This window comes from Chrysemys picta, chromosome 1 (assembly GCF_011386835.1).
Source record: "Chrysemys picta bellii isolate R12L10 chromosome 1, ASM1138683v2, whole genome shotgun sequence".
Classification (NCBI taxonomy): Eukaryota; Metazoa; Chordata; order Testudines; family Emydidae; genus Chrysemys; species Chrysemys picta.
In genome coordinates, this window is record NC_088791.1 from 47,965,883 (window position 1) to 47,984,883 (window position 19,001).

The following is a 19,001-nucleotide window of genomic DNA, read 5'->3' on the forward strand; positions in this document are numbered from 1 at the left end:
TCATGGAGGTGCTGACCACAGAGAAACGCCGCTTCTGGGCTTGGGAAACAAGCACTGAGTGGTGGGATCACATAGTCATGCATGTCTGGGATGACGAGCAGCAGCTGCAGAATTTTCAGATGAGAAAAGCCACATTCATGAGACTGTGTGATGAGCTCTCCCCAGTCCAGTAGTGCAGGGACACGAGAATGAGAGCTGCCCTGCAACTGGAGAAGCGCATGGTGATTGCATTGTGGAAGCTGGCTACTCCAGATTGCTACTGATCGGTCGCTAACCAGTTTGGAGTGGGAAAGTCAACTGTTGGACTCGTGTTGATGGAAGTGTGCAGGGCCATTAATCGCATCTGCTCCGAAAGACCGTGACTCTGGGCAACGTGCGTGATATTGTGGATGGCTTTGCACAAATGGCCTTCCCTAACTGCGAAAGGGTGATAGATGGCATGCATATTCCAATTCTGGCATCAGACCACCTAGCCACTGAGTACGTTAACTGGAACGGGTATTTCTCAATGGTTCTCCAGGTGCTTGTGGATCACCATGGGCGTTTCATGGACATTAACGCAGGCTGGTCTGGAAAGGTGCATGACACACGCATCTTTCAGAATGCTGGCCTGTTCAGGAAGCTGCAAGCAAGGACTTTCTTCCCAGACCAAATCACCGTAGGGGAAGTTGAAATGCCCATTGTGATCCTGGGAGACCCTGCCTACCCCTTAATGCCGTGGCTTATGAATCCATACATGGGGCACCTTGACAGCAGCAAGGAGTGGATCAACAACAGGCTGAGCAAGTGCAGAATGACTGTTGAGTGTGCTTTTGGCCGTTTAAAGACCTGCTGGTGCTGCCTATATGGGAGGTTGAACCTGCCCGATGACAATATTCCTATGCTTATAGCCGCATGTTGTACATTCATACAATGTTTGTGAAGGGAAGCATGAAAGCACGGCACCTGGAGGCTGAATTTGAACAGCCAGAGACTAGGGTTATTAGACGGGCACTGCATGGGGCCATAAGGATCAGGGATGCCTTGAGGCAGTAATTTGAAGCTGAAAGCCACTAATATTTGTTGCTATACTCGGGAGTGAAGTATTTCTAATGCTACGAGGTGATTGTGATTGGTGCAGACGATGCACTATGAAGGTTTAAGAAAATTACCTGTTGCTTTGCAGCGCTCTGTTTGCTTTCAATTAATAGAATAAAGATTGCTTTCAAACCAAAACAATTATTTTATTAAAGAACAAACAAACAACCGGAGGGAGAGACAAACAAAAACCACATCAGCACTGAGGGGAATGGGGGAAGGGAGGGTCCCAGGATCGTTAAAGATTTCTGTATGTTCAGGTATCATATCCAACCTTCTCCTTTTGAGTACAGTGTAGCAGGTACTGTACTTCAGCAGGGTTAAACTGCAGAGGGACAGGTGCTGAGTGCAGTGGGTATTGGGAGTCTGAAGGGCTGGACTATGACGGGGAAGGAGTGGAATGCAGTGGGTACGGACTGGAGCCAGGAGGTTAATAAGTGTGTTGGCGGTGTTTGGGAGGTGCATGGGAAAGGGGTTTGCGACAGCGGTTACAGGGGAGGGCGGGCGCAGAGCTGCTTGGTTTGCCATGCTAGTAGCGCCTGGAGCATGTCCACTTGGCATTCCATAACTTTTAAGAGCTGCTCCATGGCTTCATTCTGGCACGCCACATTCTCCTTTCGGTCCCTCTTGTCGCTGTCCTGATACTCCTTCAATTCTTGTTTTTTGGCCGTGGAGTGCATCATGACATCGCACAGAAAGTCCTCCTTAGTTCTCCATGGCCGCTTTCTAATTCTGCGCAGCTGTTCAGCCAGTGATAAAGAGGGAGGCTGGGCTCTCGAGGTCATATACGTGAAGCCAAAATGCAACATTTTACAGAAGCAGTATTGTTTGCAACACACAGACCACTGAATCAGTGATTTAAAACACAGCCACTGTTCACATACTTATCACTAACTGGCTGACCCTAAGCAAGCACACATGAGCCACAAGACCCCCAAAATGATGAATAACCACAGGGGCAGAGGAAATTAGTGTTCCAGAACCGTACTGTACACTGGGCATGTGGCTCTTGGGGAGAGCCAGCGCTGTAGGGGGGACCTTATAATCATTACTGTCCCCACATTTTGCACAGGCTGTGTTCATTAGGGAAGATATCTCGCTGCTGAGGGTGAGCAGGCAATCAAGGAAGGGTCTTCTCCAAGACCCCCATGCTTCCGCCCTGGCCCCTATGCAGCTCGCCTGGGTGCAGCAATGGTCCTCCTCCCCCCCCCAGTGATGGCAGAGTGGAACGGGAAAGTTACCCTTAATGGGACAAGAAACAAAACAGCTCTGCCAAAGAACCTGCAGCAGTGGATTGCCCAGAATCTCCATGAGAGCTTCCTAGAGATCTCTGAGGCAGATTCCTGTGAAGTGAGGGAGTCAATCAACCCCGTGTTCCGCTGCTCAGACTAGGCATGTGGTGGTATCATACAGACACAAGCCTACTTTCTGCAACCCTCCTGCCCCCAACAACTCGCTTCAGCAATTCCCAAAATCAAAGCCACTTACAAGGGGCCTCCTCTCCTGTTTGCGCTTCGCCAAGCTCCGACAGCTGTGACTGGTTAGACTCCTCCGGGGTAGAGAAGAGCTCCTGGCTGCATGTATCTCTGATCTTTGAGTCGTCCTCTGCCTCTGGGCCCCCTCCCCTTACACATCCTCAACCAAGATTTCCTCCTCCTGGCTCAGTCCACTCTCGACTGGCACACGAGCCACCGAAGTATCCACAGTGGCCTTTGCAGTGGAGGTGGGGTCACCACCGAGTATCACGTCCAGCTCTTTGTAGAACTGGCAGCTCGCCTCCCGCGCCTTGTGATAGGCATTCCGCAGCTCTTTCACTTTGACCCCGCACTGCAGTGTGTCCCAGTCACGGCCCCTCTCTGTCATGCATCATGAAATCTGTCCATAGGCATCATAATTCCTACGGCTGGAGCACAGTTGGTACTGGAAAGCCTCCTCTCCTCAAATGCTAATGAGGTCCAGCAGCTCAGCATTGCTTCCAGCCGGGGATCACCAAGGGTGTGGAGCAGACATAGTCACCTGGAAAGATACGCTGAGACCACTGCACGCGTCATCGAGCAAACAGGAATGGAACTTTCAAAATTCCCAAGGAATTTAAGTGGTGGTGCTCATGGTTGGTCACCTGAGGGCAGGGCAGTAGAGTTCAAACAGATGACCAGAGAGCCGAGAACAGGCATTGTGGGACATCTCCCGGAGGCCAATCACAGCACTGTAATCGACCAGGGTGTTTACACTGGCACCGTGGTGCTGTAGCCCTGGCGCAGAAAGCTGTACACCTCGTGTCGGAGTGGTGTTTTTATTTATTTATTTAATTTTTTTTTTTTTTACAGTTCTGCAACTGCGCAGTTTCTGCGCACTAAGTAGCTGCTTACAAAATCAGACAAAAATTCAAAAGTGTCACAGCACACTATTACTGAAAAATTGCTTACTTTCTCATATTTACCATATAATTATAAAATAAATCTATTGGAATATAAATATTGTACTTACATTTCAGTGTGTACTACATAGAGCAGTATAAACAAGTCACTGTCTGCATGAAATGTTAGTCTATAGCAGTGATCTCTAAACTTTGATTGCGCACCCCTATCAGTAAAAAAAATTTGAGCACGCACCCCCTGCCGCACCGGCTCTACCATTTTTGCCAAAGCAAAAAAAAGCCGCTTGGACTCCCACCCGAACTGCCGAGGCCAAAATAAAAGAGCTCCTCCTGCCGGGCACCCCCCAAGGATCCTCTTGCGCACCCCCTGGGGTGCACGCACCCCACTTTGGAGACCACTGGTCAATAGTGACTTCACTAGTGCTTTTTATGCAGCCTGTTGTAAAATTCGGCAAATATCTAGATGAGTTGATGCAATGCCTGGAAGACCTCTGTGTACCCCTTGTTGAGAACCACAGCAATAAAGGATAGTGACTATTCACCCACCAATGAAATTCAGCTCTCAATGGACTACAGTAAAGGTTTAACAGCACATAATAGTACTAGTACTTAACAAGTTAGGACTATATATAGCAAATATAGTATCCAACCAAGAATTTCAGGAGGAATTTAGATAAAAAGAATGCAATCACCAAAGTGATACTGAAGTAACATCTTTTTATGAAAATAACCCATAAGCTCTTTCAAGACCTCAACTGGTCAGAACCTTAATTTTAAGACTGAAGAATTCAGCAGCAGAGTCTAGATATTATAGCAATGAGCACTTTAGCAAAAGCATATTGAGCTGTTGGTTTAATAATGTCACACTACTTTACATGGAAGAATGCAACCTTAGAATGCTTCCTGAAGCCAAAGGATAGGAGCACTCTAGAGGCAGTATTTTTTTAAATGGGTTAAACACAGAGCTTATGGAGAAGCAGTGAGGGACCTGTCCCTGCACCCAGAGAATTCGATACCAGTAAATTTAGACACCAGATAACATCTAACTCATTGGAAACCTCAATTTTTACTTTATCTGACACTGCTAAAAGATTTCCAGAATACCCACAAAATCCAAGGATTATGCAGCAGAATTTAGATACATCTTGCTTTATAACAAGATATTTAGTAAACTGTATTTGTTAATTAACTATAAAATTGACAGTGTTACAGCTACCTATAACTATGAACATACAAAATCTGTTTTAATCCTTTAAACTGCAGGCGACTCAGCAGCACAAGTTTCATTCTGGCTAATACGTTTTTCAAATCTTGCTTAACAACTCCAGTTCACTCCATTCCTACTTATCTGCTGTCTCCATGTCTCATCCCAAATGACCAGTGCAGAGCATATAAACTTGCTAGACTATGTTTGGAAGACAAGCTGGATAGACCAGATTCAAAGGACACATTTTTCATTAAAGTAGCAAAACTTAAAACTGTCCCCCACTGTAACTGCAGTAGGATGCCTATGACACAAAAGCCATGTCAGGGAAAAAATATTAGGATTAGGGAAATACCTGAATTTCCCTATCAGTACCAGGACTAAATTTAGTACTTAAAACAGATCCTAAATGCTTGAGCCAAGAGTTATAATCACAAGAGGTTATGAATGTATCCTATATTCCAAGAGATATTTTTAGTCAATGCTAATGTCCTAACTGTGTGTCTTATGATCATATACATTTTAAAAAGAGATTTTTCTTCCACAAAAATTATGCATTTCTTAGAAGGATAGAAATTCTAATTACTCAGGTTAAATGAAAGCTTACCTACTGATAACGTCTGCCTGAAGCCAGTATTCCCTCATCAGCAAGTGCAGCCTAGCCTCTAAGATGTGGCTCTTTCATAAAATGCAGGGTTATTTCCTGAATGTTTTTACCACTCCCATGTAAGTGTTAAACAGATCAAAAGTATGTGGATTATCGTTCAGAGGGCTGACTTTTAATAGATGCTATCCTTTCCCAATAGGCTTCAGTTAATTTATTTAGAAGAGTGTTCCCCAAATAGACAGTTAGGGAAAAGGTCTAGGTGGGTCATGCATGTCCCAGAGACAGTCCCCCCCCATGCTCTCACTTCCCCTGGGTAGCAGACAGCAGCGTAGAGAGAAGGATCTGGGCATCAGTTACAGGGCAGAGGAGGCGCCTCCAGGACACAGCAGGGCAGGGATAGGCTGCTGACTGTCCACTCACTAGCTCTAGCTGCTTACATTGCCCTATCCCACTCTCACTTCCCCTGGGCAGCAGGCAATGGAATGAGGAGCAGGATTTGGACGGCAGCAGTGCAGAGGAAACCAAAAGTCCTATCTGTCTGCCACCTTCTAGTCCTACACATTCTGCCAACCACCTGAGGTCTCAATCTGAATTGTTTCAGAGATTACTAATGCTACCTTTTTAGTCATCCTGAAGTGGCTACTGGAGAGCAACAAGAGGCATATCCTTTCCTCATGACCTCAGTATTGCCTTGGGAGCACTTCCAGCCACAACTAGTACATGGAACAAGAAATCAATCATGATTCTTTCTGAATTGGAACTGTCACTAGACCACCCAGCTCTCTCATTTATATGCCAGGCAAAGAGGCACTTGGATATCATAAAATCCAGTATAGAGCCTGGTATTACTCCCTTCTTACTTCTCTGCATTTCTGCCCTCTTTACCAGGATTATGCCTATACTTCTGCAAATAGCACCTGTCCCACTAGTCCCCCTATATTAGGAGGATCAGCAGCAGCATGATTATTACATGATCCTAGTCAGTTTCACTCTATTGAATCACAAGGAAAACAAAATAGAGAAGCAGCAGGAGTGTGACCTAATGCTGGGGCAGGGGAAGATTAACATGTTTCTCCTCCCCCTCTCCAGAAGCACTCCTATACTCTAGGAGTAACACTGCAGCCCTATCTCGACAAGAAGAGGGTGTGTATTTTCATTTGTGTTAACTCAAATGGTTTATCCTAAATACTATAGAAAGCCTGCATTTTGAGGGATTCTAATAAGTCTGAAGCTGGTTAGCTGGCCACATTTTAGCTTAGAAAAAGAAAACTTGTTCTGACATCCATAGTAAGTGCCAATAAGAGACGAATTTGACTAGACGTGTCCACATACATTTAGAAAATTTACTCCTAAGTCTTGTCTAGGGAATCACAAGTAGAAGAAGTTCTACTTGAGTAAATTGCTGGCTTAAAATATGCTCTGTTTAATCAGGAAAAAAACCATCTGGTACATCTTTGCTGTAAAATATGAATATTTGTCTTCCACTCAATCTACTCAAAGCATAAAATCATTCAGCAGTCATTTAAATTTAATAATGTAAGAATAATTAGCTTCATGAGTGGCACACACCTTACTGTAAAGGACAGCACAACTAAAATACTTCCATAGAGATTTAATGTAAAGTCATCCTATAATATGTTGGGGAAGAATCAACATGGATTTTGTAAAGAGAAATCATGTTTTGCCAACCTATTAAAATTCTTTGAAGGGGTCAACAAACATGAGGAAAAGGGTGGTCCAGTGGATATGGTGTACTTAGACTTTCAGCAAAAAGAAGAACAGGAGTACTTGTGGCACCTTAGAGACTAACAAATTTCAGACTTTCAGAAAGCCTTTGACAAGGTCCCTCACCAAAGGCTCTTAAGCAAAGTAAGTTGTCATAGGATAAGATGGAAGGTCCTCTCATGGATCAGCATCTGGTTAAAAGATAGGAATCAAAGGGTAGGAATAAATAGTCAATTTTCACACTGGAGACAGGTAAATAGCGGTGTCCCCCAGGAGGTCTGTACTAGGACCAGTACTGTTCAACATATTCATAAATGATCTAGAAAAGGAGTAAACAGTGAGGTGGCAAAATTTGCAGATGATACACAATTATTTAAGATGGTTAAACCTAAAGCAGACTGCAAAGAGTTACAAAGAGATCTCACAAAATTGGGTGACTGGGCAACAAAATGGCAGAGGAAATTCAATGTGGATAAATGCAAAGTAATGCACACTGGAAAAGAATCTCAATTATACATACAAAATGATGGGGTCTAAATTAGTTGTTACCACTCAAGAAAGATCTTGGAGTCATTACGGATAGTTCTCTGAAAACATCCACTCAACGTGCAGCAGTCAAAAAAGCTAACACAATGTTAGGAACCATTATGAAAGAGCTAGTTAACAGGACAGAAAGTATCATAATACCTCTATATAAATCCATGGTATGCCCACATCTTGAATACTGCGTGTAGTAGATCTGGTCAACCCATCTCAAAAAAGCTATACTGGAATTGGAAAAGGTACAGAAAAGGGCAACAAAAATGATTCGGAGTATGGAAGAGTTTATGTATGAGGAGAGATTAAAAAGACTTGGATGTTTCAGCTTGGAAAAGAGACAACTAAGAGGTCTATAAAACCTTAACTAGTGTGAAGAAAGTGAATGATAAATAAATAAAATAAATTTACTCCTTCTCATGACACAAGAACTAGGGGTCACCCAAATAAAATTAATAGGCAACAGGTTTAAAACAAACAAAAAATGGAAGTACTTCTTCATACAACACACAGACCACCTGTGGAATTCTTTGCCGGGGTGTTATGAAGACCAAAACTATAACAGGGTTCAAAAAAGAACTAAATAAGTTCATAGAGGATAAAGTCATCAATGGCTATTAGCCAGGATGGACAGGAATGCAACACCATGCTCTGAGCATCCCTAGCCTGTTTGCCAGAAGCTGGGAATGGACAATAGGGGATGGATCACTTGATGACTGCCTCTTCTGTTCATGCCCTCTGAAGGACCTAGCACTGGCCACTGTCAGAAGACAGGATACTGGGCTAGATGGACCATTGGTCTGACCCAGTATGGCTGTTTTTATATTCTTAATAAGGTGTGTAAATAAGTGCTACAGTAATAGATGCTCTAGAAGTAAATAAATAAATAAATAAATAAATAAAAATGGCGTCATCTGGGAAGCCTAATCTTTCAAAAGAATACTCATGGACGCTATAGAGGGTTATAGTGTGTACTGGACACTGCTGCTTTGGAAAGGACAAATGCAGGTCAGGTAGAATATCTGATTATACCCAAGGAATCTTATCAAAGAGTTTGATTTTCCCTAACTGTTAAATGTGCCTCCTTTACACAAACTGAAAACTTTCAAGCATCTCAGCACTTTGTACTTTTGTAAACGACTTGCAATATTACCAGACAAACTCCAGGGCATGGAAAACACACACTCACCCAGGACAATCAGAATTATGCACAGGGGAGAGGGTTGAGCTGGGTACCAGGAAGTCATTGTCTCCATCTTGCAAGAAAAAAAAGAGACACTCATATGCCACTCCTTTAACAAGAGAGGAGAGACAGACAGGAATCAGAGAGCCTCTAAGGTGCCAGTACATTTTAGGAGGGCACAGAAAGCACTGAAGGAACACCACTTCTCTTTAAAGACCAGGGGCAAAGCAACTTGAGCCAAGGCTAGGACAAGGAAAAGGATTAACCCATCTGAAGAAGAGTTAGTGGGAGGCACAGGGCTTCTTCATGCGCTGAAACTCTGTAGTCGCAGATGAGCCCTACACTGAGGGCCCAGTATTAACTTATAGCTAAGGCTACCATTTAGTCATAGAGGTCATTGAAAGACACGGAATCTGTGACTTACAGTGATCTAAAAGACTTCTGCCTGCAGCAGTTGGGAGCTGCAGGGTCCCCTGCCACCCATGGGGGGAAGGAGCTGTGGTGTACCCCTGCAGCTCTCGGCCGCCGTGGCTGGCGGGGGTTGCTGCCGTGGGCAGTGGGGGCCCCCCCGAACAGCAGAGGAACCCAGCAGCTCCCAGCCACCACCGGCGGCAGGGGGTTGCCGTGGCAGGGGCACCTCGGAGCTGCAGGCGCACTCTGGAGCTCCCAGCCACCGGGGGACCCCTGGAGCTGCAGGCAGCAGAAGTACCCCAGAACCCCCAGCTGCTGTCGGCAGAGGGGGCCACGCAGCTCCCAACCACTGTAGAGCTGTCCCGCTGCAGGTGGTGCGGGGACCAGCTGATCCCCATTTTGTCACAGATATTTTTAGTAAAAGTGACGGACAAGTCATGGCTTCTGTGAATTTTTCTTTATTGCCCGTGACCTGTCTGACTTTTACTTAAAATATCCATGAGAAAAATCTGAGCCTTACTTATAGCAGTGGGGACCACGTCATTTATTTCATGAGCCTATAATTTATTACTGAAAAGGAAGGAGAGAGTCCAGTATTCATTTGTGTACTTTTTGGGGGAAAGGAAGAGAAATCAGAATTGCAGGAAGAGACCTCAGAACTTCATTAGATGAGTGGTAGGAAGGAAAAGAGCCTAGACTCCATTAGCTGGAGTGACAGTCAATTGATTTGAGGAGCAGAATTTATTAGTGTAACAGAGTGAAGATATGGCAATGTAGTGATAAGTACTTTTCAGCCAGATAAGTAGATGTTGTTTCCAAGTTTATCGCTAGGTATGCTATGTGAATAAAGGGTTGCCAACCCTACAGGAGTGCCCTGGAGTCTCCAGGAATTACAGATTAATCTTTAATGAGAGATTATGTCATGTGATGAAACCTCCAGGAATACCTCCAACCAAAATTGGCAACATTTCTACCCAGAGGATGCCAAAGTGTCTTTGTTTAATGTTATTTTTATTTCCTTATGTTTTTTTAAAGCAACTTTTCCAGACAAAATATGGACCAGAATATCCAACTACAAGTTTGTATCTTTTAGCATTCACGGTAGCTAATCTTACCTATTCTGCTGACATCACAAAGAGGAGCAGTACTCAATGAATTCAAAGGATAAACTACAGCCTTAAAGTCTCCATCCTGAGGAACTATGACCCACCCTATGCTCTGGTGCTAAACTACTACACTTCTCACGACTCATAGTGACTTTTCATTTACCCACCTGCTTCTGAAATTCAGTCCAAGTAGGCCTCAGATATGGAGGAAGATCCCCATATGACAATTAACATTAAAGCATTTTAAAAGTCTTCCCTTTAATTTCAAGGAAATGTAAGACCTCTCTCAATTCCTTAAAATCTCCCACACTTGAGTTGCCTCCACAGCTTCAGCAGCCCTGAAAACTTGCATTTATTAGAGATGAGTGACAGTTACATAAAGACATGAGAGCTGTACATCACCAACATGTTGACACATCTCCACACCCTGCCTCTGAAGCCTCCTTTTCATAGGCAACTGCAATGAGCCTCCCTCCAACAGAGGAAGGACAGACGAAAGGAAGAGGAGCAGCGCTAACACTTGGGTTTTACAAGCTGTTCCTTCCCTGAAGCACCATTTTAGGAAGCTATTTTCAAGCCACAGAGGCCAAGCAAAGAAATTTTTCACATAGCCAGGGAAAAATTATAAACATCTCACTGAGTCACAACCCTGTCTCCTGGGAGAGTATTTAAGCTCTATCCTTATAATTCACCCCTAAGGGTGGGATCTGAATTCTCCACCCACTCTCCCCCAGCAATGGGGGTAGGCGATACACACCACCCACAAAGTCTCCTCCAACCTGCGAGAAGTCTCCCTTTATTTTACCCCCGGAAGTGAGGGGAGCACTACAGACACCGCCCAGAAACCAGCCCCATTAGCCTCCCGCCCTTCAATGGGGGGCGGGGGAGACACTGAACTCAGCCCTTACACCCCAGCCTGCGAGGAGCCCTGGAGACAGGGAGCTCCCAGGCAGGCCGCCAGAGCGGGGCGAGACCCCGCCACCAGGCTCGCTCTCCCCACGCCCTCGATCAATATTAGGGCGAGGCTCGGGCGAGCCCCGGAAAGGGGGGTGGCGGGAGGGAGGAAGGAACTGGCAGCGCCTGAGGCCCAGCTCTCTGCGCCGGGCGGGCGGCCTCATCCATCGGACACCGGATCCTGCCCCCCAGCCTGGCGCCTGGGGCCTATTTTCAGCCCTCGGACCGTACAAGGCGCGGCGGGAGAGGCCCCTGGCCGGCCCCGCTGCCCGGCGCGCTCTCACTGACAGCGCCGGACAGGCAGGAAGCTAAAAATACAAACGCCGCCACCTGAGGCGGCGAGAGCCCAGCCCGGTCCCGGGCCCCGCCAGGGGCTGCCGCTGCCCCGGCCCGCATTACCTTCTCCTCATCCGAGAGCTGCTCCTCCAGGTTCGCCATCTTCCCGTCTGACCACGAACAGCTCCCTCCGGCAGGAAAGGCGGGGCCCCTCTCGTGTGTGTCCCCGGCGCCCGCCCCGCGCGGCCCCGAGGGGGCGGGGCCACGGCCTGCGGCCAACGGCCGGTGCGCGTGCACGCATGCGCGCGCGCACGCAGCAGAGGGTGTCCTGGCGGCGGGACTAGGAGAAGCCGGGGCCGGTGCCGTGTTAGCGCAGCGCCTGTGGCTGTGGCGAGCTGGGTTCTCTCCTCTGGCGATAGCTGCGCGTGTCGCTTAATGGCTGTGCATCTCGTGTGGGGGCCTTACAGAGGTGTATGGCCTGTCAGTAGGGCTAGCGCAGGGGTTTGAGCATAAACCCTGGGTTGTAGGTTCAATCCTTGAGGGGGCCATTTAGGGATCTGGAGCAAAAATCTGTCTGGGAATTGGTCCTGCTTTGAGCAGGGGGTTGGACTAGATGACCTCCTGAGGTCCCTGCCAACCCTGATAATCGATGACTCAGTACATAGGGAGGGTGGGCCCTTAAAAATGGGCCCCCTGGGGAGGGGTAGGTTGCACTAGGGTTACCATATTTTGAGCCTCCAAAAGGAGGACACTCCACGGGGCCCCCGCCCACGCCCCCGCCCCAGCTCCGCCCCTTCCCCTACTTCCCGCGAACATTTGATTCACGGGAAGCCTGAAGCAGGTAAGAGGGGTGTGGGGGGAGGAGGCGCGGCCCAGTCTGGCCCCCCCGGCGTCTCCAGCCTGGATCGGCTCGGGCCCTGGGGTGCCGGCCCTGGGCCCGGCCCCCGGCCGAGCACCCCCGGCCCGGCCTCCGGGCGAGCACCCACGGCCCGCCAAGCACTGCCGGTCCCGGGCCCCCAGCCGAGCACCCCCGGCCCACCCAGCACTGCCGGTCCCCGGCCCCCAGCCGAGCACCCCCGGCCCGCCCAGCACTGCCGGTCCCCGGCCCCCAGCTCAGCACCCCCCGGCCCCCGGCACCACACCGCCGGCCCGGTCCGGCCCCCGGCTCGGCACCGCCAGCCCGGCCCCCGGCCCAGCACCGCTGGCCCTGCATGTCCCGATTTTCCCGGACATGTCCGGCTTTTTGGGATTTCCCCCCGGACGGGGATTTGGAGCCCAAAAAGCCAGACATGTCCGGGAAAATCCGGACGTATGGTAACCCTAGTTTCACACACCGCTGCCTCTTGGAAACAATGGTGGGGCGGGGGGTATCACTGTCTGTTATTGCTTAGCAAAATTGTGGAGTGGATCATCTTGATCCTGTGTCTGTGAGCGGGGATAATGGTGATCATTGCGTTCGGCTTCAGGCACAGAGCACCCTCCTACCAGCACTCTGACTACCATACATAAGAATGGCCACACTGGGTCCTACCTAAGGTCCATCTAGCCAGTATCCTGTCTTTCCACGGCAGCTGCCAGATGCTTTAGAGGGAATGAACCGAACGGGGCATTTAGCAAATGATCCATCCCCCAGTGTCCAGTCCCAGTATCTGGCAGCTGAATGTTTAAGGATATACTCAGCATGGTGTGTCCCACATGAGCTTGGCTAATAGCCTCCAGGAACTTACCTAATTCTTTTTTAAATCTCGTTATACTTTTGGCTTTCAGGATATCCACAGCAATGAGTTTGGCAGGTTGACTCTGCATTACATGAAGAAGTACTTCCTTGTGTTTGTTTTAAACCCACTGTTAATTTCAGTGAGTGACCCTTAGTTTGTATATTATGTGAATGGGGTAAACAACACTTTCCTATTCACTTTCTCCACCCCATTCATGATTTGATAGACTGCTATCATCTCTCGCCCCTTGGTTGTCTCTTTTCTAAGATGAGCTGGCCCAGCCATTTTTAATTTCTTCTCATATGGAAACTGTTCCATACCCCCCATACTTTTTGCTGCCTTTCTCTGTACCTTTTCCAAGTCTAAGATATCCTTTTTGAAATGGAGCAAGCAAAAATGCAGAGTATTCAAGGTGTGAGCATACAATGGATTTCTATAGTGGTATTATTATATTTTCTGCTTTATTATCTATCCCTTTCCTAATGGTTCCTAACACTGTTAGCTTTTTTTGTCTGCCATTGTATATTAAGCAGATATTTTCACGGAACTAACCACAATGACTCGAATATCTTGTTCTTGAATGGTAACATCTAGTTTAGACCCCATCATTTGGGATACCAATGATCAGAGAGCAGCCAGGACAAGGAAGGAGTTATTGTGAACTCATCCTCACTATCACCCACTCTGGCAGGTTGTTCATCTCTCCAGCTAAGTCCATAAGCACCAAGATTTCCTAGAAAGGGAAACTACTCAGAATGTCAAGTATCAGAGGGGTAGCCGGGTTAGTCTGAATCTGTAAAAAGCAACAGAGGGTCCTGTGGCACCTTTGAGACTAACAGAAGTACTGGGAGCATAAGCTTTCGGAGCATCTGAAGAAGTGAGGTTCTTACCCACGAAAGCTTATGCTCCCAGTACTTCTGTTAGTCTCAAAGGTACCACAGGACCCTCTGTTGCTTTTTACTCAGAATGTGGTTGTGACAGGTTGGATCACAGAAACCCCCCTGGGAGCTGCCACCTGATGTGCCAAGACTACCTCTGCTCCTGTTTTCCCTGCCAGCTCAGGACTCCAGCACCCTGTCTTGCTGAGGCAGACACTCCCGTCTGCTCCAACAAAGACCCGGGGTCTGAATTTCTTGCCCCAAAGCTGCAGGTTTACCTGAAAAGAGCTCACAGAAGTGTGCTTGTCTTTAGCACTCAGATGCCCAACTCCCAATGGGGTCTAAACCCAAATAAATCCATTTTACCCCATATAAAGCTTATGCAGGGTAAACTCATAAATTGTTCGCCCTCTATAACACTGATAGAGAGATATGCACAGTTGTTTGCTCCCCCAGGTATTAATACATACTCTGCGTTAATTAATAAGTAAAAAGTGATTTTATTAAATACAGAAAGTAGGATTTAAGTGGTTCCAAGTAGTAACAGACAGAACAAAGTAAGTCACCAAGCAAAATAAAATGCGCAAATCTGTGTTTAATCAAACTGAATACAGATAAGATCCTCACCAGTTCCAGAATGCTCCCTTTTACATAACTTATCTCCTTTTAGCCTGGGTCCAGCAATCACTCAGACCCCCTGTAGTTACTGTCCTATGTTCCAGTTTCCTTCAAGTATCTTGGGGGTGGAGAGGCTCCTTCTTTAGCCAGCTGAAGACAAAATGGAGGGGTCTGCCACGGGTTTAAATAGACTTTCTCTTGTGGGTGGAGACCCCCCTCCTCACTCCTATGCAAAGTCCAGCTCCAAGATGGAGTTCTGGAGTCACCTGGGCAAGTCACATGTCCATGCATGACTCACAGTCTTTACCAGCAGAAGCCATTGTCCACATGGTATCTTGTATGTCTCCAGGAATACTTCTTATGTGTATTGGGGCATTCCAAGATGCATTGTTCCCCAAGTGCTTCCTGATCGGGTACTTAACCTTGCAAATTCCTTCCTAAAGAAGCTGACCAAATGCCTCACAAAGCTTACTTAGAAATCAAGCAAGTATACAGCCAATATTCTTAACCTCAAATACAAAATGATATATGTGTACAAATAGGATGAATAGATATAGTAGACCATAACCTTTACAGAGATATGTTACATGGCACAGGCAGCCCAAAACATATTCCAGTTATGTCATATTCCCATAAAGCCTTATGGGAGGTACCGTCACAGTGGTACAGAGGGCAAATAGTGAAGACAGACACCCATGGGAACCATGGAGAGGGTAGGAGGAGAGTGGCTGCTCCTGCTACTAAACAGTCACTAACATGTCTCTCCTGGATTGTCATTCCACAGATGACAGTAGTCATGTATATACCTCTCTAATGCTATCAGTGGTAACATGATACACATGGTAACATGGACTAGGCTAGGACTATAACAGTGTTTAAAAGAGAACTAGATAAATTCATGGAGGTTAAGTCCATTCCCCCTTATCCTTGGTTGCCTGCAGGGGCCCATTCCATTCCCCAATATCCTTGGTCGCTTGCAGTGGCGGCCCGTCCATATAGGCGAACTAGGCGGTTGCCTCGGGTGCCAAGTTAAATGGGGTACCAAATTCGAGGGCAAAAAAAAATCAAATTTTTTAAAAAATGAAAAAGATGAAAAAAATACAAATAAAATAACAAAGATGTCATTATTTCAATTCCTGCGTGCGTACAGAGGGAATATGAATTATTAATTTATTTCTCTATGTTTCTGAGAATTTAATATGTCAAATCTTTTATTTACTGCAAAAATAAATAATATTTTAGCAAACATTTTTTTCTATTTGCGACATAGGGTCAAGATGACCCACTCCGCAATTTTGATAAGCAATAACTCAGCCACAATGAAACTGTAGAGGAGCGGACTTAGCCCTGCAGCGCCTCCTGCTGGTTGTCCAGGGAATTAGCTCTCCAGCCTCTGGAGCGCCCTCTGCAGGCTGGTGATCCGCCTGTCCTCTTCCTCAGGCTCCCGTGTCCCTCCCAGGACCCCGGTGCCCCTTGCTTCGAGTGCTGCCCCCTGGCAGTACCCACACGCTAGGTCTCCCCTCCCAGGGGAACCCCCACCCACTATCCCCACCTTACCTCAGGATAAGGCCACTGCCAGTCACCAACTAGCCTCCCGCTCCCTGGAGCAGACTGCAATATAGGCCACTCATCATCGGCAAGGTTGGGTTTGGACCTGTTGCCTTGGCCTAACCCTGGGCTGCCCTCTGCAAGCCCCAGTACTCCTTGGCCTATTACCAGGCCACAGCCTGGGACTATCCAGGCTGGAGCTCCCCAGCTTCTCAGCCTTTCCCCAGCCCTGCTCCACTCAGGTACCCTGTCTGAAGCACCCTGCAGCCAGGCCCTTCTCTCTCTGAAGGCAGAGAGAGACTCTTGAGCGCCTGGCTCCCAGCCTTCTTATGCAGGCCAGCTGGGGCCTGATTGGGGCGTGGCCCAGCTGTGGCTACTTCCCCAATCAGCCCAGTAGCTTTTCCCTTTGCCCCAGCTCTCTAACAGGGCTGTTTTAAACCCCTCTGCAGGAGCGGGGTAACCACCCCACTACAGAAACACATCTGCCAGTGGCAAGAGCTGCAATACTAGTGATACCTAACTCGAATATACATCAAGGTCGCATAGCCGCAAATTCATGTAGAGCGGAGATATCGTGAGTCGATACATGTCAAACGGTCATTTTAACACACGTCGCAGGTAGATGGTTAAGAATCGAGCGAATACTGTAGAAAATTGTGTTTCAGGGTTGGTTGCAAAGAATAAAGAATAACATCTTTCAGCATAAATCCAAAATGTGAGTATCTTTAAGCGCTATTAAACCTTAGTATTATTATCGGGCTGTATAATTATGAACTTTTCTTTGTTATAACTGGTTCACATGTATAAATAAGGTCCATAAAAGAAAAGTAACAGCGTTAACACTTAATAGACTACGAAAGTGATGATGTCACACTCCAGGCGGGTAACCATGAGGAAGGGGATTACTTTCCAAACAACCAGTGTCGGGTTATAACATTGAAAAAGGTCATTTTGTTTCCGTGTAAATGCTGTAACTAACTGTTTTAATAGGTAAGTGAGTGTATGTTACTAATCATTGAACCTTTAAGCAGTGAAAAGGCATATTGGGATGGCTGCAATGTGGTTTAAATCGCCAACCAGGTGGAGGGTGTGTCAGCCATCCTTAACGTTATAATGCTTGCAGTTGGGAGTACAGTACATAACAATATTCAAATGCCCCATGGCAGAAAGAGGAAAAAGAAAACCCTCAGGAGCTGAGTATTGTAAACGAAAGGCTGAGAAGGAAAAGGACCAAGCAAAATAGCAGGGATCCTTCCTGAAACATCTTCTCTTTAATCCAAATAAAGATGGAAGCAGTTCACAGCATCCAGATGAAGGAATTTTACTTGGAGAGGAGGTTAGCTTACATCCGCATGGAAGCAGTTTGGAACATCAAGATGAAGGAATATTACTTCGAAGTGAAGGTAGCTCACATCCACAAAAAAGCAGTTTAGAAACTCAAGATGATGGAAATTTACTTCTAGATGAAAGCAGCTCACAGCATCAGACTGATATGGAAGTGGAGAAAATTTATTCACCTTCAGAGACACATGCAGAAATTGAAGTAAATGAAGTAGAAGGAAGAAAGGATGAGGAAGTTACAAACACGTTACAATATGGGGACCCAGCTTCATGCCCCAGATGTGGTGACAGTGTGCGGCAAATTCTCGTGGAACATGGACCCGAACAAGTTCATGAATTTCCCTTCCTTAAGGATGGAAATAAAAGAAAATTCTCTGCTCAGCATTACAAAAGGAAACTCATTAATGGGGAAGAAATTCATCGAAACTGGTTACAATATTCAGTGTTGAAGGACTCTGTTTTGCTTTCGCTGCAAGTTGTTTAGAAATCAAGCAATTGGTACATCACTTACTGAAAATGGTTAGAAGGACTGGAAAAACATATCTTCAATTCTCTCTTCACATGAAAGAAGTACAGAACATTTGGAATGTTTTCAAAATTGGAAAGAACTTGAATTACAATTGAAAAAAAGGAAAAACTATTGATGAAGAAAATGTATGTGTGATCAAGTAAAAAGAAGAAAATTGGCCACAAATATTAGAGCGTCTGATTGCTTTAGTGGGAGTTCTTGGTGGGCAAAATTTTGCATTCTGTGGCCATGGTAGAAATGAAAAATGATACACTCCAGGTAATGGAAACTTTGTAAAATGTGTTGAATACCTAGCTTTGTTTGATCCAGTCATGAAGGAGCATCTACGTAAAATAACTGATCATGAAACACAGGTTCATTACTTAGGAAAAAATATGCAGAATGAACTGATTCAAATCCTAGCAAATGCCATAAAAAAAATTATAGAAGCTGCCCATTCTGCAAAATACTTTTCAATAATACTGGACTGTACACCAGATGTGAGTCATGTTGAACAAATGATGATGATCATTCATTTTGTGAATATGCAAAAGTCTGCAGATGAAGATAATACTGAAGTGCTCATACAGGAACATTTTTTGGGTTTCGTACCACTGAAGGAGATGACTGGAGCATTTATGACTGAAACTATTCTACAAGATCTTGAAACAATGTCATTATCTATTGAAAACTTACGTGGCCAAGGCTATGATAATGGGAGTAATATGAAGGGTAAAGACAATGGTGTGCAAAGGAGAATGATGGAAATCAATCGTAGGGCCTTTTTCGTTCCTTGCAGTGCGCATTCTCTGAATTTGGTTGTCAATGATGCTGCTAGATGCTGTTTGGAGGCAAGCAGTTTCTTTGACCTGGTGCAACATGTTTGTGTTTTTCTCAGGCTCAACACGCCGTTGGGAGATTCTGACTTGCCAT

The 19,001-nt window shown here is 46.2% G+C and overlaps 1 protein-coding gene across 1 annotated transcript in view; it reads right to left on the reverse strand.

Moving 5' to 3' along the window:
• Positions 1–11,736, reverse strand: part of CAPZA2 (capping actin protein of muscle Z-line subunit alpha 2) — a 49,849-nt gene extending 38,113 nt beyond the window's left edge. Inside the window, exon 1 of the mRNA XM_005285754.4 lies at positions 11,581–11,736. Within this exon, the coding sequence (XP_005285811.1) occupies positions 11,581–11,619 (39 nt within the window). The 5' untranslated portion in view covers positions 11,620–11,736. The remainder of the gene's footprint in view (positions 1–11,580) is intronic.
• Positions 11,737–19,001: the final 7,265 nt, after the last annotated feature.